This window comes from Macaca thibetana, chromosome 11 (genome assembly GCF_024542745.1).
Source record: "Macaca thibetana thibetana isolate TM-01 chromosome 11, ASM2454274v1, whole genome shotgun sequence".
In the NCBI taxonomy this organism is placed as follows: domain Eukaryota; kingdom Metazoa; phylum Chordata; class Mammalia; order Primates; family Cercopithecidae; genus Macaca; species Macaca thibetana.
Window position 1 is genome coordinate 7,356,435 of NC_065588.1, and position 27,849 is coordinate 7,384,283.

At 43.7% G+C, this 27,849-nt stretch overlaps 1 protein-coding gene and 1 long non-coding RNA gene across 16 annotated transcripts in view; one reads left to right on the forward strand and one right to left on the reverse strand.

The window, feature by feature from the left end:
• Positions 1-376: 376 nt before the first annotated feature.
• LOC126931400 (uncharacterized) lies at positions 377-22,171 on the reverse strand. 3 transcript variants are annotated; one of them, XR_007717841.1, is made up of 3 exons: positions 22,064-22,171; positions 20,742-21,051; positions 377-477 (listed from the first exon to the last, which is right to left on the reverse strand). It is a non-coding gene; the product is annotated as an uncharacterized LOC126931400 (long non-coding RNA). The 3 variants fall into 3 exon arrangements; XR_007717840.1 differs by lacking the exon at positions 377-477 and adding an exon at positions 3,514-3,640; XR_007717842.1 differs by lacking the exon at positions 377-477 and adding an exon at positions 14,281-14,295.
• PEX5 (peroxisomal biogenesis factor 5) overlaps positions 21,257-27,849 on the forward strand; it is a 32,287-nt gene continuing 25,694 nt past the window's right edge. For 5 of the 13 annotated variants that reach the window (XM_050749530.1, XM_050749523.1, XM_050749527.1 and 2 more), the window contains exons 1-5: positions 22,196-22,356; positions 22,968-23,130; positions 23,402-23,437; positions 23,740-23,872; positions 24,090-24,221. In XM_050749530.1, the coding sequence (XP_050605487.1) occupies positions 22,984-23,130; positions 23,402-23,437; positions 23,740-23,872; positions 24,090-24,221 (448 nt within the window). In that variant the 5' untranslated portion in view covers positions 22,196-22,356; positions 22,968-22,983. Of the gene's footprint in view, positions 21,417-22,195; positions 22,822-22,856; positions 23,131-23,401; positions 23,438-23,739; positions 23,873-24,089; positions 24,222-27,849 lie in introns of those variants that run through there. The other 8 variants (XM_050749526.1, XM_050749531.1, XM_050749522.1 and 5 more) reach the window with 6 other exon arrangements.

Consider the following 27,849-nt stretch of genomic DNA (forward strand, 5'->3'; position numbering starts at 1 on the left):
GCAGAGGCAGCATTAGATTCTCATAGGAGCATGAACCCTGTCATGATCTGCGCATGTGAGGGATCTAGGTTGTGTGCTCCTCGTGAGAATCTAATGCCTGATGGCTTGTCAATATCTCCCATCATCCCCAGAAAGGATGTCTAGTTGCAGGAAAACAAGTTCAGGGCTCCCAGTGATTCTACATTATGGTGAGTTGTATAATTATCTTACTATGTATTGCAATGTAATAATAATAGAAATAAAGTGCACAATAAAAGTGCTTGAATCATCCCGAAACCATTGCACCCTCCAGTCTGTGGAAAAATTGTCCTCCATGAAACTGGTCCCTGGTGCCAAAAAGGTTGGTGACCACTGACTTAGAAAAAAATACATTTATTCCTCACAATTCTGTTGGCTGGGAAGTTCAATATCCAGGTGTCAGCAGATTTGGTTCCTGATGAGGGCTCGCTGTCTTCCTAGTTGGTAGATATCTATCTTCTTGCACATGGTGGAGACCAGAGAGAGTGAGGATGAGTGCTCGTGTCTCTTTTTATAAGGAAAGACACTAATTGCATTCATGGGAACTCCACCTTCATGCCTTAATTATCTCCCAACGGCTCCACCTTCTAATATTAGGTTGGTGAAAAAGTAACTGTGGTTTTGCCATTTTAAAAAAAAATGGCAAAAACCACAATTACTTTTTCACCAACCTAATACCATCAAATTGGGGGTTAGGATTTCAACACATAAATTTTTTAGGAGGAGGGGACACAAACATTCATTCCATAATAGGTACTAAGTTTTTGACCTAATAACCAGAATCTTCCTGAGAAGGTCAAATTGCTTTGCTTAGTGGGATGAACGACTCTACAACTCTGACAAGGTGTGAAACTTAGTATAGAATCAGTGAGGTAAATTATAATATTGTGATGTCAAGTTTAAGATAAATTTTAAAAACCAGTGTGAATTTAAGTTAAACCTCAATTTAAATTGTGTTTTCAACTTGAAATATGTGTTGATTTTAGACTGATGAGTTTTAGTTGAAAGGTATAAGATGCTGCTGAAGCTTATAAGCAGTATTAGAACATTTAGGACAAATCAAACATCTGAGCATGGCAAATCAGGTAATTAGATTTACAAGAGTTGCTTAAGTGATGAGAAAGATTTTGCATATAAGGATTCTACCTTGTCAGGTAATGAAAAGGCATGAGGAAAAAAAATCCAATACATTAAGCACATGAATATGGTTTATATCAGTTATGAAAAATGTACTAACTTTGTGAATAGGACTAATTGCTAACAAAATGTAAATCTGTTTGAGTTAAACATCAAAGAACAAGCGGAAGTGATTTCTTTCAAAAAACAACACTTAGTGCATTTATAGACAGAATTTCAAGATTTGTAATTTGAATTTAAAGCCTTATGCAAAATCAGGTTTTATAATTATAATTTTAGTAAACATTGATAAAAACCCAAGTACCTGGAAATAGTCTTTCTCACACACATTAGACATTAAAAATATTCACAATGACGATTGTGTGTGTGAGTGAAATTTGTATCAGTAATTAGATCAGAAAGAATGATGGAGTCCAAAGAAATCTAAAAGATGGAGAAGAGATGGCCCATAAAGGACTGGAAACACTAATTTGAGAAGCTTAAAAAAGAAAAAACACAACCGGTTATAGTATTGAAAGCAAAATTTCCCATAATTTAGCAAACCAGTACCTCAAGAAAGTTTGGTTTTAACATGCAGATCGTTTTTTAGAAAGTCTATTTTATTTGTTTTTAATTTTTAATTTTTTTTGAGACAGAGGAGTCTCCCTCTGTCACCCAGGTAGCAGTGCAGTGGCATGATCTTGTCAGCTCCCTGCAACTTCTGTCTCCTGGGTTCAAGCAATTCTCCTGCCTCAGCCACCCAAGTTGCTGGGATTACAGGTGCCTGCCACCATGTCCAGCTAATTTTTGTATTTTTAGTAGAGATGGGGTTTCACCATGTTGGCCAGGCTGGTCTTTAACTCCTGACCTCAGGTGATCCACCCACCTTGACCTCCCAAAGTAGAAAGTCTATTTTAAGCAATTTTATTTTAATTACAGCTAGCTTAATCATACACAGAATTCCTTTCATAAATTCCCCTTCATGAACCTTATCACAACTTACAAAGACCATTTACAACATGCTTGGACTTTTTGACTTGTCTTTACTATCTCTTTCTTAAATAACCAGCCATTTTATTTTCAGTTCTTAAATGTGTTTTGCCTGCAGTGTTTTTTGCTTTGACTTTCTGTTAAGTGTATTTGGGCAATTGTTTAAAGCAGGTCACCTGGTTGTGAGAGCCCTCCCATTGTGTTGACTCTGGGATGCTAGAGTCACATTGTTCTGTGGCTCCAACCAGGCCTTTGGGGTTCACTGTTGGCTTTCCCCTAGATGCTCTGAAGTTATTGGCATTGGTTAGCCCCAGGTACTCTGGAATTTCTGGCATTTGGTGTAGGGATCCTCACTGGCTGATACTCTGGTACTCTGGGTTATTGGCATTTGATATTGTTGGCCACACTCTGAATGCTCCAGGGCTTTCAGCATTCATGTTCCCTCTAGGATTGTGGGTTTGAGGCACACCCTAGGGGGAATATTGGTCTTGCCTTTTCTTGTTTCCTGCCCTAAAGTTTTCATTTTCCATGACAGCATCTTCTTTTCTTATTGTCACTTTATTTGCACTTTTCCTTTTACATTTTGCTTTAAAAATACTCCTTTTGTCATAGTTCATTCACTGGCAAATGCTTCTAACCCACTTTCATAATGCCTTGCTACTTATACTTAGACCTTCTCAGCAGGAAGTGAGAATCTAAAAGGGAAACATAGTAAAAGCCCAGTTCCTTTCCCTTTCACTAGACTTAGAAAAACTATGTCCAGTAGAAATCCTTGTTGGACATGGGACAATGACAAGTATACCAGAGGAATTGCCACTAGGGTTATCTTTTAGGCTATTAGAGCAAATTCAAATTTGGCCTCAAGAAAAAGCAACTCATCTTCTATACAATACCACTTGGATTCGATTCAAATTAGAAAACCAATAGATTTGGCCTAAACATGGTTCTATATGTTATAATAATATTTTACCATTAGACTCATTCTGTAAAGAAGAAAGAAAATGAGAGGAGGTCCCTTGTGTACAGGTTTTTATGGTCCTTTACTGGCTCATGTTACTTCTAAGTAACAGAAAGCTGTGCCTAAGAGATCCCCTCCTAGCTGCTCCCCCTAGAAGGCCTATGGTCTCCCTGGAGTCTCCTCAGTCCCCCAGTTCTGAGGGGGTTCCTGCCAGTTCTCTAATGAAGAATTCCACCCAAGGTCATTGGGTACCCATTCCCCTTATCCAGCTACCCCAGCCTATACACCCCTGCTGCCTGAGAAAGTAAGCCCAACCAGTACCACCAGGAGTAGGGCTCCATATCAGCCCCTAAAATCAAACCTGTGTCCACTGAGGGAGGTGCCTGATAGAAATAAGGAAACAGAGTACATGTGCCATTTTCTATGTGTGATTTGGCTTTATACAAGGAAAAATTTGGCCAGAGAATCCAGAAAAATTTACAAAATAATTTGTTAAATAAACCATGTTTTTAAATTCAACTCATCATGACTTGCAAGTATTGTCATCTGCTTGCTGTGCTGTGGAAAAAAAAGCAGAAGAAAAGGTGTGTGGTTAAGCTAGTGAATTATGATAAGGCAAGAGAAATAACTCAAAGACAAAAATCCCACTGTTTCAGGGTCATTTGTTTGAGACACTCAGGAAATATATCAATGCAGACCCAGACTCCTCAGAAGGGCAAGCTCTCCTGGGTATACATTTTACTACTCAATCTGCCCCTGACATTAGGAGGAAGCTACAAAAAGCAGCAATGGGACTTTAAACCTCTATAAGTCAACATTTAAACATGGCCTATAAAGTTTACAACAATAGGGCCAGGGCAAAAGAGGTGGAAAAAACACACACAAAAAATAGCCAAAAAGTTAAATTGTTAACAGTTGCTTAAAGTCACCTGCCACCTCAAAATTGCTCATCCCAAGAAAGTGTCACAAGATCAGCATCTGGGATTCCCAGACAAGAGCCCCTGACTTGCTGGCCTCTAGGCCAGAATCAGTGTGTCTACTATAAGCAAAAGGGCCATTAGCAATGAGAATGTCCTAACTGTCCCTGGTGAGATGGGGAAAATACTCCCTGTCAATACCAGAGCTAACCTTCCATTAGTTCCAATTAGTGGCCTTTCTCAAATAAGTATACTGGGGATCTTAGACCCTGACCCAATGGACAGTTTCCCATGGTGGTAGACAAGTGACTGGCTGAACATTTTTCTTCCATATCTCTGTCGGGAGCAGGCCCTCCAAAATCTGGCTATAAACTTGCCCCTGTTGGAAGCAAGCCCCCCCACAACTGGCCATAAATAAAATATCTGCAGCAATGTAACATGTCCATAATGGCCATAATGCCCAAGCTGGAAGGTTGTGGGTTTACAGGAATGAGGGCAAGGAACACCTGGCCCGCCCAGGGTGGAAAATCGCTTAAAGGCATTCTTAAGCCACAAACAAAAGCCCGAGCGATCTGTGTCTTAAGGGCGTGTTCCTGCTGCAATTAATTCGGCCCATCCCCTTGCTTTCCGTAAGGCATACTTTTAGTTAATTTAATATCTATAGAAACAATGCTAATGACTGCTTTGCTGTTAATAAATATGTGGGTAAATCTCTGTTCGGGGCTCTCAGCTCTGAAGGCTGTGAGACCCCTGATTCCCCACTTCACACCTCTATATTTCTGTGTGTGTCTTTAATTATTCTAGCGCTGCTGGGTTAGGGTCTCCTCGAACGAGCTGGTCTCAGTAAGTGGCGTCCATTTGTGGGGGCTCGAATCCAGGTCGAAGGGTCACTGCAGTGACAGTTGGAATGGAAAACAAGCTGGAGGACACCCGAGTACTCTTAAAGCAATCCCTGTGGTGAGTACGAAGGGGAGCTCAGAAGCATCAAGGTAACAATGGGGCAAGTTTGGGGTCTGGTTCGTTCCACCTTGGAACTTTTTCACACTGATGACAGGGAGGAACAAGAGTATAGTGAGGTAACAGAAGAGGTTCCAGAGCATGCTTATTTGACAGCTGAAGCTAAAGTGGCAAAGGAAGGAGAGGTCCATCCCTTCCCTGTGTCTGCACCCTCTCGTTATTTTGAAGAAAATGACCCCCCAGATCTTTCTTTTCTGGAGGACACTGGGCGGAAAGTAGCTGCCCCAGTGACTGAGCCGTGCCTTGAGTGACTGCTCTTAGTTCTATTCAGGCAGGAATTCAGCAAGCTAGACGAGAGGGTGATTCAGAAGCTTGGCAGTTCATTGTTAGAATATACCCTCCAGATCAAGAGGGAAATACTATAGCTGCAGTTGAGCCTTTTCCTTTTAAATTACTCCAAGAATTTAGACAAGTTATTCATACTAAAGAATAATGTAGAAAAAAATCAGCGAGTCAGGCCACCAGGTAGGGGAAAAAAGAAAACTGTTGAGCCTGAAACATGTCCAAAATGTGAAAAAGGAAAACACTGGGCTAGTCATTGTCACTCTAAGTTTGATAAAGATGGGAACCCGATTTTGGGAAGCACCATGAGGGGCCTGTCCTGGGCCCTGTTCTAAACCAGGGCATTTCTAACTCAGGCCATTCCCTCACCCTGTACAATGTCTGTCCCCCGCCACAGCCGGGAGTGCCACAGTAGATTTATGCTGCACAAAAGCTGTGAGCCTTCTGCCTGAGGAACCCCCGCAAAAGGTCCCAACAGGAGCCTGTGGACCCTTGCTGGCAGGGACAATAGGATTACTTTTAGGAAGGTCTAGTGTAAGATTAAAAGGTGTACTAATACATACAGGAGTCATTGATTCAGATTATAATGGGGAAATTCAAATTGTTGTATCTACTTCTGTTCCCTGTAAAGCAGAGCCAGGAGAGCACATAGGACAGTTCCTGATTGTGCCATATGTGGGAAAGGGAAAAAGTGAAATTAAATGAACAGGAGGATTTGGAAGCACAAATAAACAAGGCAAAGCAGCTTATTGGGTAAATCAAATTACTGATAAACATCCTACCTGTGAAATAACTATTCAAGGAAAGAAATTTAAAGGTTTGGTAGATACAGGAGCGGACATTTCAATCATTTCTCTACAGCACTGGCTGTCCATGTGGCCAATTCAACCCACTCAATTTGACATAGTTGGAGTTGGTAAAGCTGCTGAAGTATATCAAAGTAGTTATGGTGTGCCCCCCACTTCTCTGGGAATTGTAACAAACTATCTTTTCAGTGGCAATCATTTCCTGATCTGTTGGATTTACCATACCTAAAAATAATAAAACCAATTAAAACCTTATCTATTATGTGTGTCAGGCACAGTTCTAGGTCCTGGAGATCCAGTACTGAGCTGGCTGAAGTCCCTGCTGTCATGGGGCTTACATTCTTTTCTTGCAAAGCCCTTAGGGAAAACTCTAGTGGGTCATTTGCTGTGGGATGAAGCAGGTGGAAGAGTCAGCAGGTGAATAGGTTCCCTGTTCTCTCAGCATCTTGAAGAGGGGTTGTAGAAGGCTCCCTCTTCCTATTGCTGTGACTTTTAGGCGGCAAGTATAGGTGGCTTTGTGGCCTTGACAGTCTGAGTTTGAGTGCTAATCATTTACCGCAGTAGCTAGGAAAGCATGAAGCCCAGCATTTAGAGACCTTGGAATATACTGAGATCAGGCATTACTTTTCTTACTTGGAGGAGAGGTTGGAAAGCCGTTGGTCACTAGGGAAGTTGAGTTCTGTCTGGAGTGGCATGTCCTGCTGGGAGAAAGACGATGATGATCTTCGCACCCCTCCAAGCTAGCCTCTTGCCAGGCGACTGGAAGGAGCGCCCCAGGTAATTCACCAGACAATCCTGCTTGTCTCCCACATTCTTAAAGTTACTGAGAATGCTTGAGAATGTGTTTAGCACAGTTCCTGGAACAGGAGTACTACCTAAAAATGTGAGTTACTGCTATAACTTCAGTTATTGTCATTTTTTTCTACAATACTGTGCAGAAGGGGGCACCTACACCCAAGAATAAGGATGTGAGGAGGAAGGAGACCCATGCTTCCAGGACTCATGCATGGAATTATGACTTATATGACTATATCATGACATACCATCTACTGATACCATCCCTCTTTAATTTTAGCCGAAAATTTTTAGCAGGTGCTAATAGGTGCTACCCCGAGACACGTAATGTATCTTGCTCACCCTGTCATCAGCCAAGGTCTGCAGAATACAGGCTGTGTGTAACCAATGGTGTGTACTATCTCCTCTGTGTTACAGAAATGTGGGAGGAAGGGTACTGAGCTGGCTAAATTCTGCAGCAACAGGCAGTAGGAAACATACTCTACTTTCATCTGAAGAAGTCCAGTAATACTTTTTTTAAAAAATAGACTTTATTTTTTAGAGCTGTTTGGGGTTCACAGAAAAACTGAGCAGAAAGCACAGAGAGTTCCCATATACCTCCTGTCCCCACCCCCAGACTTCCCTACTCTCAATATCCCTTACCAGAGAAGTACATTTGTTACAATTATGAACCTACATTGACCCATCATGGTCACCCACAGTCCATAGTTTTCAGTAGACTTCACTCATTGTGTTGTAAGTTCTATGGGTTTTGACAAATGATTGTGTTCACCATTACAAGGTGGCTTCACTGCCCTAAAAATGCTCTGTCTTCCACCTACTTATCCTTCCTCCCTGACCTCCACCCCTTGGCAACTACTGATCTTTTTGCTGTCTCCATAGCTTTGCCTTTTCCAGAATGTCATACAGTAGGAATCATATATTACAAAGCCTTTTCAGATTGGCTTCTTTCACTTTGTAATATGCATTTAAGATTCCTCCATGCCTTTTAATGGCTTGATAGCTCATTTCTTTTTATTGCTGAATAATATTCCATTTTATGAATGAACCACAGCTTATCTGTTCCTCTACTGAAGGACATCTTGGTTCCCTTCTTCAACTTTTGGTGTTTATGAATAATATTGTGCAAAGGTTTGTATGGATATAAGTTTTCAACTCATTTGGTTAAATACCAAAGAGTGTGATTGCTGGAACATAGGATAAGAGTATGGTTAGTTTTGTAAGAATCTGCCAAACTGTCTTCCAAAGTGGCTGTACCATTTTACATTCCCACCAGCAAGAAAAAAGGGTTCCTGTTGCTCCACACCCTTGTCAAACTTTGATGTTGCCACAGTTTTGGATTTTGGCCATTCCAATAGGTGTGTAGTGGTCTCTCATTGTTGTTTTAACTTGCAATTCTTAATGACATATGATGCTAAACATCTTTTCATATGCTTATTTGTCATCTGTATATCTTCTTTTGTCTATTCAGATGTTTTGTCCACTTTCAAATTGAGCTGTTTGTTTTATTACTGAGTTTTAAGTTCTTTTAAAATTTTGGATAACAGTCCTTTATCACATAAGAGTTTTTCAAATATTTTCTCCAAGTTAGTAGCTCGTCTTCTCATTCTCTTAAAGTGATACTTTTTAGAATCAATGAATGTGGTGGAGGTCTCACAGGAAGCCATCTTAGGCAGCTGGGTGGGAGCAGCCTGCTTGAAAAGGCTCCCGTGGACAGTAAGTATGTGTGTGTGGTGGTGGTGGGACTGGTAAGGTTAAGCCCTGGGAGGGGATTTAAAGATAATACAAACATCAGAGTAAATACCTAAATAATAAGGAATTATAAATAATAAGAAATTAAGGAATTAGCATGAGGACTTGTGCTCAATAGGTGCCTAATACACACTTGTTGAATTATTGAATTAAAATGGACAACGAGACTGGCTTTTATAGAGGGCATTTGACACTACTTACTACATGACAGTCACGGATTTTATTTTATTTTTTTATTTTAGGGCAAAATTTTAATAGAGTGTAATCCTGAACTCTTCCACTTAGAAAAAACAAAACCTTAAAATTACTGATTGATTCAATTTATGGAAAAATTAATCTGTAACAAAAACTTGCCACTGAGTGCAAAGGCACCACCTTTTTTTTTTTTTTTCCTGAAACCCACTTTTCTCTCTCTCTCTCTCTTTTTAAATTGTATTTTAAGTTCTAGGGTACATGTGCACAATGTGCAGGTTTGTTACATATGTATACATGGACAGTCATAGATTTTAGAGACAGGGACTTTTAGATATCTGTTGTGCAGTCCCTTCAGATTGTAGATGAGAAAATGTGGTGAATGTCAAGGTGAAGTTACGGAAACTCATAGATGGTGAATATAAGTAACTGGTTGGGCAACTCAGGTTTCATTTGTTTAGCTAATGCTTATTCCAAAAAACAACGATATGATGTTTCTTCAATCGTCAAACATGTTAGAAAACTTAAGCCTATTGTATTGACCCATATTTTTGCTTACTGCATTTTTCCTTATTTCATGTTGTTTCAAAGTTCCTTCTTTTATTGTTTCCTTTCTGCTTTAAGAACTTCCTTTAGCTATTCACTCAGGATAGGTCTGATGGGGACAAATTCTTTTCATTTTCCTTAACTGAGAAAGTCTTGATTTTCTCTCCATTCCTGAAGGATATTTTCAGTGGGTGTGGTGCAAAATAATGTCCCTCCCAAAGATGTTCATGTCCTACTGTCTGGAACCTGTGAATATGTTAGGCCACATGGCAAAGAGAAATTACAGTTGAAGGTGGAAGTGATTAATTGGCCCACCTTATGTTCTTATTGTTGAGTTTTAAGAGTTCTTTTTATATTTTGGATAACAGTTCTTTATCACATAGGAGTTTTGCAAATATTTTCTCCAAGTCAGTGGCTTGTCTTCTCATTGCTGTTATAAAAATTTTTCACAAACTAAGTGGCTTAAGAAAAGTTATTACTGGCCGGGTGCCATGGCTCACGCCTGTAATCCCTGCACTTTGGGAGGCCAAGGCAGGCAGATCACAAGGTCAGGAGATTGAGACCATCCTGGCTAACACGGTGAAACTGCGTCTCCACTGAAAATACAAAAAAATTAGCTGGGTGTGGTGGCAAGCGCCTGTAGTCCCAGCTACTCGGGAGGCTGAGGCAGGAGAATAGTGTGAACTTGGGAGGCGGAGCTTGCAGTGAGCCGAGATGGCACCACTGCACTCCAGTGAGACTCCAACTCAAAAAAAAAAAAAAAGTTATTACTGCATTCTCTTGGTAGTAGAGGTCCTGGAGATTATCCTCCAGGATATGGAGAGAGAATGTAGAGATGATTCTGGATTATCCAAGTGGGCCCAATATGATCACTGAGGTCCTTATATGTGAGAGAAGGAGGCAGCAGGGAGAGAACCAGACGGATGACAGTAGTAGAGGGGCTTGGCCAGACATTGCTGACTGAAGACAGAGGTAGGTGCCATGAACCAAAGAATCAGGTGGGCTCTAGAAGCTGGAAAAGACAAGAAAACAGATTTCTCCCTACCATCTCCAGAAGGAACATACCTCTGCCGACACCTCGGTTTTAGGGGTACCCACCTGGCTATTGGGGTGTCTTGTTACAGCCTCATGAGGGAGGAAGTCTAGACTTCCCTCTTGGCCTTTGCTGGGTGTGTGGTTAGGGGCACAGTTTTAAATTTGGTGTTTAGCTAGAATGGAGTGGTTATTGTCTAGAAGTTTCTGTCTTGGTAGGCTGCCCCCCTTCTTACCCTTTGGTTAGAAAGAGCAGGCTTTTATTGGAATTTATTTTGTCTGGGTATGTTGGTGTTTCTGGGTTGTTGGCCTTTGAAGCACTCAGTATGAGATATGTGAGGCAAAAAGGAAACCCATGGGACTCATTACCATGTTGTTTCTTGGGTCCTGTGGTCCCTAGCCAGTCTGCCTTCTTTTCTACACCTTTTAGAGTCTTCTTACGTTTGGTTTACATATAATGCTCAGGGTTTTAAGTTGTACTGAATGGGGGGAATAGAGAAAAGTGTGTCTACTCCATTTTTTCCCAAAGCAGGGTCTTTCTCCAAACACACACACATGTGTGCACACACACACACACACACAAACACACAGACACGCACACAGCTTATCTGTGTATGCTATAGATATTTGGTGAAAAAATCCTGAAAAGGGAGCAAAACCACTCATTTGGGGAAATATTCCCAAGTAAAAAAATCTTGCTTTCTTTTTTCCTTCCTTCCTTTTCTGTGTGGGGACAATCAAAGGGTTCCCAGCTGGATTTGGCAAGGGTGACATATTCTGAAACTTCTCTGGATTTCAAAAGTGGTGAGATTCTACTAGAAGCAGGATGCTATGGTCCAAATATTTGTGTCTGCCCCATAGTTCATATGTTGAAATCCTAACCCCCAGTGTGATGGTATTAGGAGGTGGTTAGGAGGCTTTTGGGAGATGATTCTGTCATGAGGGCTCTGCCTCATGAATGGGATTAGTGTCTAGATCCCAGAGAGGTGGCTAGCCCTTCCACCATGTGAAGATGCAGCAAGAAGGCACCATCTATGAGGAAGCAAGAACCTCACCAGACACTGAATCTGCGGGTGCTTTGATGGGACTTCTCAGCCTGCAGAACTGCGAGAAGTAAATGTTTATTGTTTATAAGCCATCCAGTCTAAGGTGTTTTTTTTTTTTAGATGGAGTCTTGCTCTGACACCCAGGCTGGAATGCAATGGCATGATCTTGGCTCACTGCAACTTCCACTTCTGGGGTTCAAGCGATTCTCCTGCCTCAGCCTCCCAAGTAGCTGGGATTACAGGTGCTTGCCACCATGCCTGGCTAATTTTTGTATTTTTAGAGACGGGGTTTTACCATCTTGGTCAGGCTGGTCTCAAACTCCTTACCTCAGGTGATCCACCCACCTCAGCCTCCCAATGTGCTGGGATTACAGGCATAAGCCACTGTGCCCCGGCCCTCAGTCTAAGGTATTTTATTATCGCAGCCAGAACAGACTAAGACATAGGGGTAAAGACAGTGTGTACTACAGTCCTTGCTGCTATCTGGCAGCATTCTCTACTGGGTGGCCTAGGGTGGAGTTAAGATGATTTGTACCCAAACCTAGGTGCGTAGTGCTTGGTATACCTGGGTATCTAGATATCACTACTTTGAACACTTTTAAAGCAAATTAAGATTTCTTCAGGTCTATTTAGATGGTCCTGTCTTTGGGATTTGCTGCATTTCATCACATATACTGCTTTCATCCTTTGCCAAGTTGTCTCTGCCAATGATGACTATGAGGGCTGCAAGGAGGGATAGGTAATCATAACAAACAAGCCCTTCCAAATGTACATGTGTAAAGATTGTAACTTGATTTGCAATTTCCAGAGCATGGAAACTTCTATTACTCTGCATCTGATGTCATTCAAAAACTAAAGAATCAAATCAGATGGGGTCATCCCCCATTTCCTACCTGTCTTAGTTTGTTTTCTGTTGCTATAACTGAATATCACAGACTGAGTAATTTATGAAAAATAGAGGTTTATTTAGGTCATAGTTATGGAGGCTGGATAATTTATAAGGAATAGAGGTTGATTTAGTTCATGGTTCAAGAGTATGGTGCCACTATCTAATGAGGGCCTTCTTGCTACATCATAACATAGTGGAGGGCATCACATGGTGAGAGGGCAAGGGCAAGCAAGCCAGAGAGAGCTTGCTTTTATAACAAGCCCACTCCCATGATAGCGACATTAATCACATTAATCCACTCACGAGGGCAGAGGGGTTAACTTTCTAACACATTAATATTTTGGGGGCACATTCAAACCATAGTATTACCCCTCCTCCAAACAAAAGGAATGTAGACTTGAACACTTAGAAAATAAAGAAATTAGGCTGGGCGCAGTGGTAATCCCAGCACTTTGGGAGGCCAAGGCAGGTGGATCACCTGAGGTCGGGCGTTCGAGACCAGCCTGACCAACATGGAGAAACCCCATCTGTAATAAAAATACAAAAATTAGTGGGGCGTGGTGGTGCATGCCTGTAATCCCAGCTACTTGGGAGGCTGAAGCAGGAGAATCGCTTGAACCTGTGAGGTGGAGGTTGTGGAGAGCCGAGATCGTGCCATTGCACTCCAGCCTGGGCAACAAGAGCAAAACTCTGTCTCAAAATAAATAGATAAATAAAAAATAAAGAAATTCATTTATCCAAATGAAGTTGTGAAAGAAAGTAGCTGTACCTAAATGAGATGATAATAACTAGGTTAACTTGAAACTCATGACCGGGCACGGTGGTTTACACCTGTAATCCCAGTACTTTGGGAGGCTGAAGTGGGTGGATCACTTGAGGCCAGGAGTTCAAGATCAGCCTGGCCAACGTGGTAAAACCTCATTCTTTTTTAAAAAAATACTACAAAAATTAGCCTGGTGTGGTGCGCATGCCTGTAATCCCAGTTACTTGGGAGGCTGAGGCACTAGAACTGCTTGAACCAAGGAGCTGGAGGTTGCAGTGAGCTGAGATCCTGCCATTGCACTCCAGCCTGGGAGATGAAGTGAGGCTCTGTCTCAAAAAAAAAAAAAAAAAAAAAAAGGAGTTGTAACTCATGACTTAGATATCATTACCAAGTGGAGGAAATTTCCTTAGGGATCCATGACACAGCAGGCAGAGCTCAGCTCTAAAACAGGGCTGAGAGTATTCATTTGTGACTCAGCCTTGTCTTGGGGATATGTCTATGTCTTGAGTCTTAGTCTCAAATCTCTGACTTTTAAGTATCTACACTGTAGTTCTAAATTTAACCCAGTAAACTTGACTTACCTGAGTCAGTAAATTTGCCTTGCAGAGATGTGTAAGTGACATTATAAGTTAAAATGTTTGATGTTTTAGAGAATCTGATGGATTAGCCTTTGATTTGGAAAGTAATGTTTTAGACTTGGGCAACCCCCTTTGGGTCCCCTCCCATTGTATGGGAGCTCTATTTTCACTCTGTTAAATCTTGCAACTGTACACTCTTCCAGTCCGTGTTTGTTCCAGCGCGAGCTGAGCTTTCGTCTGCTGTCCACCATTGCTGATCGCCACCGTTGCAGACCCGCTGCTGACTTCCACCCCTCCAGACCTGGGAGGGTGTCTCTGGTGCTTTGATCCAGTGAGGCACCCATTGCTGCTCCTGATTGGGCTAGAGGCTCACCATTGTTCCTGCATGGTTAAGTTCCCAGGTTCGTCCTAATCAAGCTGAACACTAGTCGCTGGGTTCCACGGTTCTCTTCCATGACCCATGGCTTCTAATAGAGCTATAACACTCACTGCATGGCCCAAGTTTCAATTCCTTGGAGTCTGTGAGGTCAAGAATCCCAGGTCAGAGAACAAAGGCTTGCCACCATCTGGAGAGTAGTCCACGACCATCTTGGGAGGTCTAAGAACAAAGACCCGCTGGTAACATTTGGTGGCCCATACAGGGATTCTCCAAAGAGGGGAGTAATATTGGACCACTTTCGCTTGCTATTCTGTTCTATCCTTCCTTAGAATTGGAGGAAAATACCAGGCACCTGTTGGTTAAAAACAATTAGCGTGGCTGCCGGACTTAAGACTCAGGTGTCAGACTTTCTGGGAAAAGGCTTTCTAACAACTCCCAACCCTTTTGGGTTGGGAGTGTTGGTCTGCTTGGAACCAGCTTCCACTTTCACAATATTCCTGGGGGAAGCCGAGGGCTGAATAGAGGCAGAAAGGTATCATCCTGAACTCCGGGCATTGGCCAGTTGAGATCATGGCATAGCCAGAAGTCTCTACTCAACAGTTGCCCATGCATGTGCCTCTACCTTTCCTTCTGATCCATACATCCTGGGTCCTGACCATGACTTTCTTGTAAGTGTAGCCCCAAAATTCTCCTTACCCATGAATCTACTTCTTCCGATCCCTGCCTCCTAGGTACAAATGCTTCAGACTTTTACTTCCTTTCCCAAGTATTAGAGCAAGTTGTATCTCCAAAGAGATCTAAGGAAGCTCTATGCTGCATCCTTAGGCACCTAGGCTATGAACCCTGGCAGTCTTGCCCCTGGTGTCCCTCCCAGTTTAGGTATACAGCTCTCGACATGGGCAGTTATGTGGGACCCGTTCCCCACCACCCTTTCCAGGGCCTTAAAACTGATGACCCAGTACTTTAACAATTGGAACTGGGTCTATGACAACATAATAGATCAGGATGAAAACGAATTGAGTAAATTAAAGGAAGGCGCATATTCCTGTAGTGGCAAATGGGGGCAACGAGCGAACATCCTTCCTCTGTGTTCCTAAAATCCATCTACCAAGAGAGAAATTATCTCTCTCACAGCTTCGCCTAGTGATCCTATGTAAGTCAATACTATGGGAAGGACAACATAGCACCCAGAAGTTTATTAACTGGACTTTAGCACATAAAACCAGCAAGCCCATCCTTTTCTCCTCGCTCCCCTTTTCATAGGAAAGAGGCACATAGGATAAACAGGATCCATTTCTCATATTTCATACCCAAAAGGACTTAATCCAGGGCAACAAAAAGTTTAACATTGATAATTAGGGCATATTCCTACAAAGTAAAAGAAGGACAAAGTTCCTAGTAGGCAAAAACTCAATACTCAAAAGGTTACCTACACCCTCTCTGAAATGAATTTGCATAGGAACCCATCAAGATGGGGCAACTGGGTTGTTATGAAATTAGTCAGGAACCTAGCCTAGCTCTAGAACTCACCCCTGAGTGCAAAGGCAATGTTGGGCACGCTGGTAAAGGACCACTAGAATCCAGCAGCCCCGACCCCTTTCTTTATGGTCAAGAAAAGTGGGAAAAGAGGTGCAGGACTGCTACATCGCTGAGCGTAAATAATCCGATAAGCAGAGGTCCATGGGTGGTTGTGCACTCTGGAAAGGAATAAGCCTTAAGATCATAGAGGATGCTCTAAAACTAATGCTCATTGGAAAATGACTAGGGGTGCTGGCATCCCTACGTTCTTTTTTTCAGATGGGAAGCTTTCCCCCCAAGGCAAAAACACCCCTAAGATGTATTCTGGAGAATTGGGACCAATTTGATCTTCAAATGCTAAGAAAGAAATGACATATTCTTCTACAGTACCGCCTGGCCACGATATCCTCTTCAAGCGGGAGAAACCTGGCCTCCCGAGGGAAGTATAAATTATTACACCATCTTATAGCTAGACCTCTTTTGTAGAAAAGAGGGCAAAAGGAGTGAAGTGCCATATGTGCAAACTTTCTTTTCATTAAGAGACAAATTGCAGTTATATAAAAAGTGTAATTTATGCCCTATAGGAAGCCCTGAGAGTCTACCTCCCTACCCCAGCTCCCCCCAACTCCTTCCCCAACTAATAAGGACCTCCCTTCAACCCATATGGTTCAAAAGGAGATAGACACAGGGGTAAACAATGAACCAAAGGGGCCAATATTCCCCGATTATGCCCCCTCCAGGCGGTGGGAGGAGGATAATTTGGCCCAGTCAGAGTGCATGTACCTTTTTCCCTCTCAGATTTGAAGCAAATTAAAATAGACCTAGGTAAATTCTCAGATAACCCTGATGGCTATGTTGATGTTTGACAAGGGTTAGGACAATCCTTTGATCTGACATGGTGAGATATAATGTTACTGCTAAATCAGACACTAACCCCAAACGAGAGAAGTGCCGCCGTAACTGCAGCCTGAGAGTTTGGCGATCTCTGGTATCTCAGTCAGGTCAATGATAGGACGACAACAGAGGAAAGAATAATTCCCCACAGGCCAGCAGGCAGTTCCCAGTGTAGACCCTCACTGGGATGCAGAATCAGAACATGGAGATTGGTGCCACAGACATTTGCTAACTTGTGTGCTAGAAGGACCAATGAAAACTAGGAAGAAGCCTATGAATTATTCAATGATGTCTGGTATAATACAGGGAAAGGAAGAAAATCCTATTGCCTTTCTGGAGAGACTAAGGGAGGCAGTGAGGAAGCACACCTTGCTGTCACCTGACTCTATTGAAGGCAAACTAATCTTAAAGGATAAGTTTATCACTCTGTCAGCTGCAGACATTAGGAAAAAACTTCAAAAGTCCACCTTAGGCCCAGAGCAAAACTTAGAAACCCTATTGAACTTGGCAACCTTGGTTTTTTATAATAGAGATCAGGAGGAGCAGGCAGAACGGGATAAACGGGATAAAAAAAAGGTTACCACTTTAGTCATGGCCCTCAGGCAAGCGGGCTTTGGAAGCTCTGGAAAAGGGAAAAGCTGGGCAAGTTGAATGCCTGCTTCCAGTGCGGTCTACAAGGGCACTTTAAAAAAGATTGTCCGAATAGAAATAAGCCACCCCCTTGTCCATGCCCCTTATGTCAAGATAATCACTGGAAGGCCCACTGCCCCAGGGGATGAAGGTCCTCTGAGTCAGAAGCCACTAACCAGATGATCCAGCAACAGGACTGGGTGCCCAGGGCAAGCACCAGCCCATGCCATCACCCTCTCAGAGCCCTGGGTATGCTTGATTATTGATGGCCAGCAGGTTAACTGTCTCCTGGAGCAGCCTTCTCAGTCTTACTCTCCTGTCCCGGACAACTGTCTTCCAGATCTGTCACTATCCGAGGGGTCCTAGGAGAGGCAGTCACTGGGTACTTCTCCCACCCACTGAGTTGTGACTGGGCAACTTTACTCTTTTCACATGCCTTTCTCATTATGCCTGAAAGCCCCACTCCTTTGTTAGGGAGACATACTAGCAAAAGCAGGGGCCATTATACACTTGAACATAGGACAAGGAACACCCGTTTGTTGTCCCCTACTTGAGGAAGGAATTAATCCTGAAGTCTGGGCCACAAGAATGCCCGTCCTGTTCAAGTTAAACCAAAGGATTCTCCCTCCTTCCCCTACCAAAGGCAGTACCCCCTTAGACCCGAGGCCCAACAAGGACTCCGAAGGATTGTTAAGGACCTAAAAGCCCAAAGCCTAGTAAAACCATGCAATAGTCCCTGCAATACTCCAATTTTAGGAGTACAGAAACCCAGTGGACATGGAGGTTAGTGCAAGATCTCAGGATTATCAATGAGGCTGTTGTCCCTCTATACCCAGCTGTACCTAACTCTTACACTCTTCTTTCCCAAATACCAGAGGAAGCAGAGTGGTTTACAGTCCTGGATCTTAAGGATGCCTTTTTCTGTATCCCTGTACATCCTGACTCTCAATTCTTGTTTGCCTTTGAAGATCCTTTGAACCCAATGTCTCAGCTCACCTGGACTGGTTTACCCCAAGGGTTCAGGGATAGCCCCCATCTATTTGGCCAGGCATCAGCCCAAGACTTGAGCCAGTTCTCATACTTGGACACTCTTGTCCTTTGGTATGTGGACGCTTTACTTTTAGCAGCCCGTTCAGAAACCTTGGGCCATCAAGTCACCCAAGTGCTCTTAAACTTCCTTGCCACCTGTGGCTACAAGGTTTTCAAACCAAAGGCTCAGCTCTGCTTACAGCAGGTTAAATACTTAGGGCTAGAATTATCCAAAGGCACCAGGGCCCTCAGTGAGGAACGTATCCAGCCAATACTGGCTTATCCTCATCCCAAAACACTACTAACTGTTGGATGTGCCTCCCCCTGCATGTCAGGCCATACATTTCAATGCCTGTATCTTTAACCTCCTTGTTAAGTTTGTCTCTTCCAGAATCGAAGCTGTAAAACTACAAATGGTTTTTCTAATGGAGCCCAGATGCAGTCCATGACGAAGATCTACTGCAGACCCCTGGACTGGTCTGCTAGCCCATGCTCCTATGTTGATGACATCAAAGGCACCGCTCCTGAGGAAATTTCAACTGCATGACCTACTATGCCCCAATTCGGCAGGAAGCAGTTAGAGCGGTCGTTGGCCAACATCCCCAACAGCACTTGGTTTTCCTGTTCAGAGCGGGGACTGAGAGACAGGACTAGCTGGATTTCCTAGGCCGACTAAGAATTCCTAAGCCTAGCTGGGGAAGGTGACTACACCCACCTTTAAACATGGGGCTTGTCACTCAGCTCACACCTGACCAATCAGGTAGTAAAGAGCTCACTAAAATACCAATTAGGCTAAAAGCAGGAGGTAAAGAAATAGTCAATCATCTATTGCCTGAGAGCACAGGGGGAGGGACAAGGATTGGGATATAAACCCAGGCATTCGAGCTGGCAGTGGCAACCCTCTTTGGGTCCCCTCCCATTGTATGGGAGCTGTTTTCATTCTATTAAATCTTGCAACTGCAAAAAAGAAAAAAGTTTTAGATTTATGACTTTAAGAGGATTAAGAAAATTGAATAAATGTGTATAAGTTTGATTTATTAGATTTAAAGGGTTGAATAAAAATATAGAAAGGTTTTGCCTAGTAGTGTTGTTTGCCCTGTCAGGTATTTAAAATATGAATATTAAATGTCACATAGTTAAAAATATTAGGAAATTTGACTTTTATTTCTAAAAAGCAAAAGTACAGTGCAGTGTTTAAGAGCATGGACTCTGGAACAAGACTGTGCAGGTCAAAGATCCACAAACTATGGCCTGGTCCCTGTTTTTGCATAGTCTGCAAGCTAAGAAGTATTTGACATTTTTTGGCTGGGCACGGTGGGTCACACCTGTAATCCCAGCACTTTGGGAGGCCAACGCGGGTGGATCATCTGAAGTCAGGTGTTTGAGACCAGCCTGACCAACATAGTGAAACCCCATTCTACTAAAAATACAAAAATTAGCTGGGCTTGGCGGCATGCGCCTGTAGTCCCAGCTACTCGGGAGGCTGAGGCAGGAGAATCGCTTGAACCTAGGAGGTGGAAGTTGCAGTGAGCCGAGATCACACCACTGCATGCTGGCCTGGGTGACAGAACAAGACTCTGTCTCAAAAAAAAAAAAAAAAAGTATTTGACATTTTTAAATGGTTGGAAAAACATCAAAAGAAGAATAATATTTTGTAACATGAAAATTACATAAAATTCATATTTCAGTGGTCATAAAAAGCATTACTGGAATACAGCCATGCTCATTTGTTTAGGTGTGGCCTATGACTGCTTTCGTGCTCCAACAGCGGGGTTGAGTCACTGTGACAGAGACTATATGGACTACAAAGCCAAAAATACTGACCTTTGAGCCCTTTACAAAGTTTGGTGACCCTGGTCTGGGTTCAAACCCCAGCTCTGCTATTTATTAGTATGACCTTGGGCAAATCACTCAACTTCTCTGTGCCTCAGTTTCCTCTTTTGTAAAATGGGGGATAATAGTTATTATTAATAACTATTAGGAGGATTAAATAAATCAGTAGTTGAAAAGTGCTTGAAACAATGCCTGGCACACAATCAATGCAATATGTGTCTAAACATGGTAAGATTTAACCTATTGAACTTGAATTGTCAAACATTAATTAAGGAATAAGTAAAAATTATTATTTTTATTTTTTAAAAAATTACTACTTTTATGACTAGAATAAGAATTTAAAATTGAACCTGGATTAACAAAATCTAGGGTTTCAAATCCAGAGCTTCAGTAAATTAAATATTAAACTACAAAGTCACCCTGTTAGCCCTTTCCCAGCACCTCTGGGACTGTGGACCAAGTTCTGTGAATGATTCTATGGCCCAGGAGATCAAAGATCTCTAGGGTTTATCAGTAAGTCTTCTCTAAGCCTGGGAAGTGGGTGCCTGGAGTTATGCCTGGATTAAATTTTGACTTCCTAGCCGTCTGATTTTGCACAAGTCTTATCTGTGAAGTGGGTCTAGTAGTATCTATTTAATAGGGGTATTAAGAAGATTAAAAGCATTGAGATACACAAAGTGTTTTACACAACGCCTGGATTTTAGTAAACATCAGTTATTATTATTAGCATTCTTCCAAGATCTGCACACAAAGTGACTTACTGCTAATCCGTCGATAAACTCCTAGCAGAGCAGGTTATGTGTGTCGTGATGTTTAAGTGGTACTGGGAAACTCTGGTTGCCGTGACGTTCTGAAATTCTACTGTATCAGATGGGTTCCTCTAAACATTGCTCTCTCTACGGGTCCTGTTTTCAAAAGCATGCACCGTCTGGAGGGCATCTCTTCAGCCTTGTGTGGTTTAGTTTATCAGGTACTAGGTATTTTCCTCACGATGGCAGCCTGAGAACAGGGGACACCCAAGGGCTGGGATTTGTGTTCTCCAGAAGAAAACGGGGCATAGGATTGGGGCGTCTGAAAGAGGGCAAAAAGGCAAGGAAAAGGAGAAATGTTGCACAGTCTTATGGTCTCTCCCCTGCCATTCTGTTCCCCTGAGGTGTCAGAACAGCTTCTCTGTCTTCCCAGGGATGAGTTTACACAGACATTCCTTGTGGGCCCCCCCGCCCCGAGGCCTCCACCTTTGAAATCTGCAGAGCAGCCAGGGAACAAGCCCGGCCCATGGCGCCACCTGCTGCCTGCCTGGCTCTCTGCTCGTGCACCCTGGGCTGGGATGGAACTTCTGTTCGTCTGGCACTACGGCCCTTGCTCATTTACCGGCAGCCCTGGGCCCCTCCTTGCTCTTCTCCGTGACACTAGGACTCCCTTGGTCTTGAAGCCGGGTGAGATTATCGGGGTTTGTTTCCCAATGACTTTGAGGTTTGACAGCAGAGCACATTCTCTGGCAGATGAGGGGGCCTGAGGCTTAGTCTTATTCCGTGATTAAAAGCATTTCTTGTATGTTTGTGCTTTCCCAGCCTGGAGTGGTGGGAATAAGGCCGCTATGTTGACTTAGTGGAAGGAAGGGCTGACTCACTGTACACCTTCCCTGTACGTTACCAGCTCGAGATCTCAGGATGCGTTGGACCCTATTTTGGTCTCCGGAATTTGTCATCATTCAGTGCTATTTTCCCCATTATGCAGAGGTGGAGAGGGATTGAGGCGGGGGCGGGCCCCTGTCTCCATGGAGACAGTGACGCTGCCCCGCTAGGGGTTATTTGGAAGTGGGGCAGACCTAGGAGGCTGAAGAAGGCCTCGGACTGAACTCCCCAGTCCCTGGTGTTAGGGCCTTTCTCTTTCTTGTGCTTGGGAACATTAGCCAGCTCCATTTTAGAGGGGAGAACTGAGGCTCAGAAGGGGCAGCGAATCCCCTTGGGTCACAATGCGCCCAAGGGAAGAGGCAGGATCAACTGAGCCTAAGATCTCGCGTCTTAGGCTTTCCCCCAGAACCTGGGAAGCCCTTCTTAGCTCCATTCTTCTTTGAGCTTACCGTCAAACAAATCCTAGGGCCCGTGGCCTTTTTGAGCGCTCCTAGAGTCGACTCTCCATGACCTGCTCTCTAAGGTGCTCTTCCCCTTTAAGACTCACGGCTCTTCCCGTCAGGCTGCAACGCAGTCTTAAGGCCCCGCCTCTTCAGACAGCTTCCGCTGGGCCTGGGCCGCAGCAGGGCGGTCACGGCCCCTTTAAGTTTGAGCCCCGCCCCCTGACTCCCCGCCCCCCCTTCTCCCCTCCCCCAAGCCCGCACCTGGTGGCCCGGCGGGTCGTGCGGCGCGGCGCTCGGCGGTGAGCGCATGACCCGGAGGGGGCGCGGGACAGCGTCCCTGGGCCCTCCCCACCCTTGCGGTGGTCTCGCGGATCCCAGGGGCGGGGCTGGAGCGGCAGCAGGGCTGGGGAGATGGGCGGTGGGGAGCCGGGAGGGACCGGGCGGAGCCGGGGGAAGGGCTCCGGTGACTTAGGGGGAGGGAATGCCCCTCTGCGGTGCTCACCGTATGCTGGGGCTGCGGGGGCCTGGGTATGGTCGGGCTGTTTTCCCACTCTCCCTTGCCCGGGCAGTGTCCCCGTCCAGCCCGCTTGTTGAAGCGTCCCCGTAGTCCCCCGGGTTCCAGGCCCCTTTGTGGGGGCGGCTGCTGGCCCCCAGCCCATGAGACCGTAGTCGTGGAGGCCGCTGCAAAGGCACAGGCTGGAAGCGGTGGCCTTTGAGGGGGGCGGCAGGAGAGAGTACCGACCTCCCTCGAACTCCTGGCAGAGGTGGGGGTCACAGCAAAAGGCACTGGGGTGGAGGGCGGCCAGTGCGGGGCAGACGCTTGTGTGCCTTCCTCAGGTGCGGGCAGAGTTGTGGGTCTGGGAAGAGTCTGGCTTCGGTACTTCAGTTCCAAACCTCCTGTGTCCATCAGAGAGCTGGCGGTCACCATGGCAATGCGGGAGCTGGTGGAGGCCGAATGCGGGGGTGCCAACCCGCTCATGAAGCTAGCCGGGCACTTCACCCAGGACAAGGCCCTTCGGCAGGAGGGATTGAGGCCTGGCCCCTGGCCCCCTGGAGCCCCAGCCTCTGAGGCAGTGAGTGTTCTTGAGGTGGAAAGTCCAGGTGGTGGTCTGAGGTGGAGGGGCTGTTTGTACATGTTGGTATAACTGCTTTCTCTATTGTGTTGCAAATCATAGTAGTTACCACTTAATGAGCGTTTACTAAACACTAGAAAACCTTGTGCACCTTTAAATAAAGGCAACCATTTTATGGATGGACAAACCGAGGCTCAGATGCCTGTGGTCTTCATCAACCCCTCATTTTAGAGGAACTGCACCATTTTGCGTCTCTGTCTTTCTCTCTTAGGCCTCCAAGCCTTTGGGAGTAGCTTCTGAAGATGAGGTAAATAGACCAGTCTCTTTTCTGTCCCATTTTTCTCTTGCCCATTGTGTTTTTACCTTTAAACTTAGTTCACCCATATTTCAATTTTTGGGCTTTCCTGACCAAATGAGAATGCCTGCTTGTTTTTAAATGTATTTTTTTGTGCTTCTAAATCTATGCAAAGACAATTTCTGTTTGTGTGTCTCCAGTTTCTGTGTTTTCCTTTCCTTGTATCTGACATTGGGATCCCCCTCCAGTAGGTCCTGTCTTTTGCTGGGGCCTCCTGACCCTATGGGTTCATTTCATCATTTCTCTTCTGGCAGTTGGTGGCTGAATTCCTGCAGGACCAGAATGCACCCCTTGTGTCCCGTGCCCCTCAGACCTTCAAGATGGATGACCTCCTGGCTGAGATGCAGCAGATTGAACAGTCAAACTTCCGCCAGGCTCCCCAGAGAGGTGAGTCCGGAGTCTAGTGGGAGGGGAGATTGTTTTCCATGTAGCCAGGGCCAAGGAAGGGGGTTCCATTGGATGCTGCTGGCATTGGGGAACTGAGATGCAGAAGGAGACAGAAAAAGTCACAGAGTGTTTTCACGTGTACTCAGGGTTCTTTAGGCATGATGGAATGGTATGTATTGCTTCTGTCTTAGTTTTCTTTCTCTCTTTCTCTTTTAAGCCCCTGGTGTGGCAGACTTGGCCTTGTCTGAGAACTGGGCCCAGGAGTTTCTTGCAGCTGGAGATGCTGTGGATGTAACTCAGGATTATAATGAGACTGACTGGTCCCAAGAATTCATCTCTGAAGTTACAGGTGAAGCTTGTTATGGGAAAATCTATACTGGCTTCTATGGGGCAGAATTCTATGCCCTTCCCCTGTTCAGGGTGTAGCGTGATTATGATTTTTCTGGCCTCATGACTCATTTCTAGAGGGTTAGGGTACTGAACTCAATTTCCCTTAGGTGATAACAGAATGAAATGTATATTAAACAGAGGACTGGGTTTGTACTAGATAAGAGCTTTTGGATAGAGAGAACGAAGAGGTAGGTTGTCCTTTTTGTTACCTGGAGCTTTATCACTGTGGTTTGGTGGAGAGGATCTGCAGATTGTGTGGATGGCAGTGTTGCTGAAGAGGAGAGTATTCACTGCGGCACCTGGGATTCTGGCATTAAGTTATTTTGAACAGAACTGGGGCCTTCAGAGTATTGTGACGTTCAAGTGCCTGAAATATGTGGTTTTAGAAGGTAAAGACCATACCATGATGATCATAATAAAAATTAATAATGATAGTTATGTTCTAGGCCTTGTGTTACATGCTTTGAATGCATTGTCTCCTTACTCTCCTTGAGAGTAGTTACTGTTTTTAGACCTAGTTTAAAGATAAGAGAATTGAGGCTTAGAGGTGAAGTGTGCCCAAGTTTACACAGCTTTGTCAGTGGTAGAGTTGGGATTTGATCCTGGATTTGAATGATTCCTGACCCTGCGGCCTTAACTGTGATGCTATACTGCCAGGCCTGCAATTTATGCTCTTCTTGCTTTGCTACAGATTTAAAGGTCGCAGCCTAATTTTTCCTCTTTGAAAGCATCCATTGCTCCCTGCATCTTTTATGATGGATTCTTCTTGCCCTAAGCCTATCTAATCAGGGACATGGTGGGAAGGGCAGTCTCTTCAGCTTTCCTCTTCCTGCTTGCTCTCAAAAGTTAGCCTTTTTCCAGTTTAAGAAATCAAGAATAACAAGAGATACACATGGAGAAAGTTACAAAGTTCCAGGATCTCGGGGAGTCCCATCATCATGGTTCCTGAATTTTTCTGAGGTGATTAAAGGGACTGGATTGGTTTCTACCCCCACCATTTTAATTTATGTTCTGTCTTGCTTTGCTACAGATTTCAAGGTCTCAGCCTAATTTTCCTTGAGAGCATCCATTGCTCCTTGCATCCTTTAGGATTGATTCTTCTTACCTTAAGCCTATCTGATCAGGGACAAATGTGTGTGAAGGAGGCCCATGTTTAGGATGGGCTTCTCTGCACACAAGAGAAAAACCCCAAATCTAAAAACTAAAACTCATCTTTAATAAGATCTGTGGGTCTGTTTTATCATGTGTCTCTTTCCCACCCATAAGTTGGAGGTAAGGTAGAACAGTAGGTGCTCTTGGCTTTGTTAATAGTGCTGAGCATTTTATCTTCTTAAGCTCATTAGAACTTCACAGTAACACTTACAAGGTGGATATTTTCCGCTCATTTTATAGATGAGGAGACTGAGATTTGGAAAAGTTAAATACTTTGTGCAAAATCATTGAATAATAGAGATGATACTCAAACTCATGTCTGTGTGACTCTTGAGTTTTTTTTTTTTTTTTTTTTTTTTGTTGAGACAGGGTCTTGGCTCTGTCACCCAGGGTGGAGTGCAGTGGTGTGATCTCTACTCACTGCAACTTCCGCTTCCTGGGTTCAAGGAATTCTCCCATCTCAGCCTCCTGAGTAGCTGGGACTACAAGTGTGTTTCACTATGCCTGGCTAATTTTGGTATTTTTAGTAGAGACAGGGTTTCACCATGTTGGCCAGGCTAGTCTTGAACTCCTGACCTTAAGTAATCCACCTCAGCCTCCCAAAGTGCTGGGATTACAAGCGTGAACCACTGCACCCTCCCTCAAGTTGAGATTCTTTGTGAAATTGCCACAAGTTAAAAATCTGAACCTCTCCTAGACAGAAACTCAGTTTTTCACATAAACCATAGACTTAAGTGCTATCTCTTATCACAGAGGGGCTTCTGTTGTAATGTGGGCATTAGTCATTTTTGATAACTCAAAAAAATCATTGCTACTATGAGCATTGAGATGGATGAAATTTTTGTTATAATTGCCTGAATTGCGTGCAGCCGGTAAAATCTTCCTTAACTTGAAATGCAAAACAACTTTAGAAAAACATGTTGGATCTGTCTCACTATTAAATGCTCTTAGTAGAGCTCTTCTAGTATTTTGTATATTCTTTGGGAATTGTGCCTGTTTCACAGAGGCAGAGGCATGCACACCTTAGAACTGGAATTGAGCTGTTTGAAGTCTGCCCTCATAAAAATGTCTTCTTGCAGCAATATATTGCTTTGCATGTAGCAGGCCTCTGGTATTGAATGAATGAATGGAGGTCTGGGAGAAAAAGCTAAAGGAAAGGAGTTGGTTTTGTCATAACTGACTTTTTTTAATTATCCTTCATTTTTAATTATAGCATTTGTGGCTGATACATCAATTGTGTAGGTTAACTGTGGTTTTATAGATAAGTAGATTTTGAGATGAAAGAAGGCTATACTCTTTAAGTTCTTATTTTAAAATCTTCGTTGTTAAGAGTAAAAATCAACTTTAAAAAGAACTTTGCAGCTCAGTTATTTAAATTTAAATTTTTTATTTGGAAGTACTTAGTTTCCCTGGAAGTTGCAAAAAAAAAAAAAGTATAGGAAGGTTCTGTGTACCCTTTACCCAATCTCCTCCAGTGGTAACATTTTACGTAACAGTTATGCAGAGATCAAAATCAAGAAATTGCCCTTGTTTCAATCATCAGAGTTCTTTAGGTTTTACCAGTTTCACATGCCCTTATTTGTGTGTGTGTTTTATGCAATTTTACTAAATGTGTAGATTTGTGTAAGCACCATCACGATCGCGATACAGAACTATTCTCTCACCACATGAAGCTCATTTTTTTAGCTTACCTTATTTTGTGATGGAATTCCCCTGTCTTAAGTCTTCTGGGCCAAAAAATCTTGTGTTTGCTCAGATCTGGAGATAAAACACATCTTTCAGGGTTCTTAAATTTAGACAGCTTCGGTTGACATGGTATATGAGGTTCATAGGATAATCGTGAGAGATAAACCTGCACTTTCATGGGAAAAGCCACAGATAGCAGTAGCAGAAGATAACTGGCAACAGATCTTTTCTGGATGGTGGAGGAGAGGCTTTGGAATAACAGTCTCATTGTGATGTTTTCTGTTTTTGGTACAAGTTTGCCATGAGCAGACTAATGATAATAGCTAACATTTGTTACTGTGTGCGTTGGTCTTCACAGCAGCCCCTACTGTTATCTCTGCTTTAACGATAAGGACATGGAAACTTAAGAAGGTTGAGTAACTCGTCTGAAGATGCACAGTGAATAAATGATGGAGTTAGGATTTAAATGTGGGTAGGCTGACCCTAGAACCTGTATTCTCCACAGTGCTGCTATTTAGCAGACACAGAAACTTTCATGAGTAAGAGTAGTAGCAAGTTCTGAGTTTTTGAATTTTGAGCTTGGGAAAGATGTGCCTAGAAGGAATGAGTAAACAATGAGAAATTATATGAGGCGCACATTTTGAGTGGGATATTTGGTATCTAGGTTGTTCTCACTCTGCTAATCTATGACCTCAGGCAGGGGCGTCCCCTCTTTAGACCTTAGTTGCCTTGATCTCAGATGTATCCAC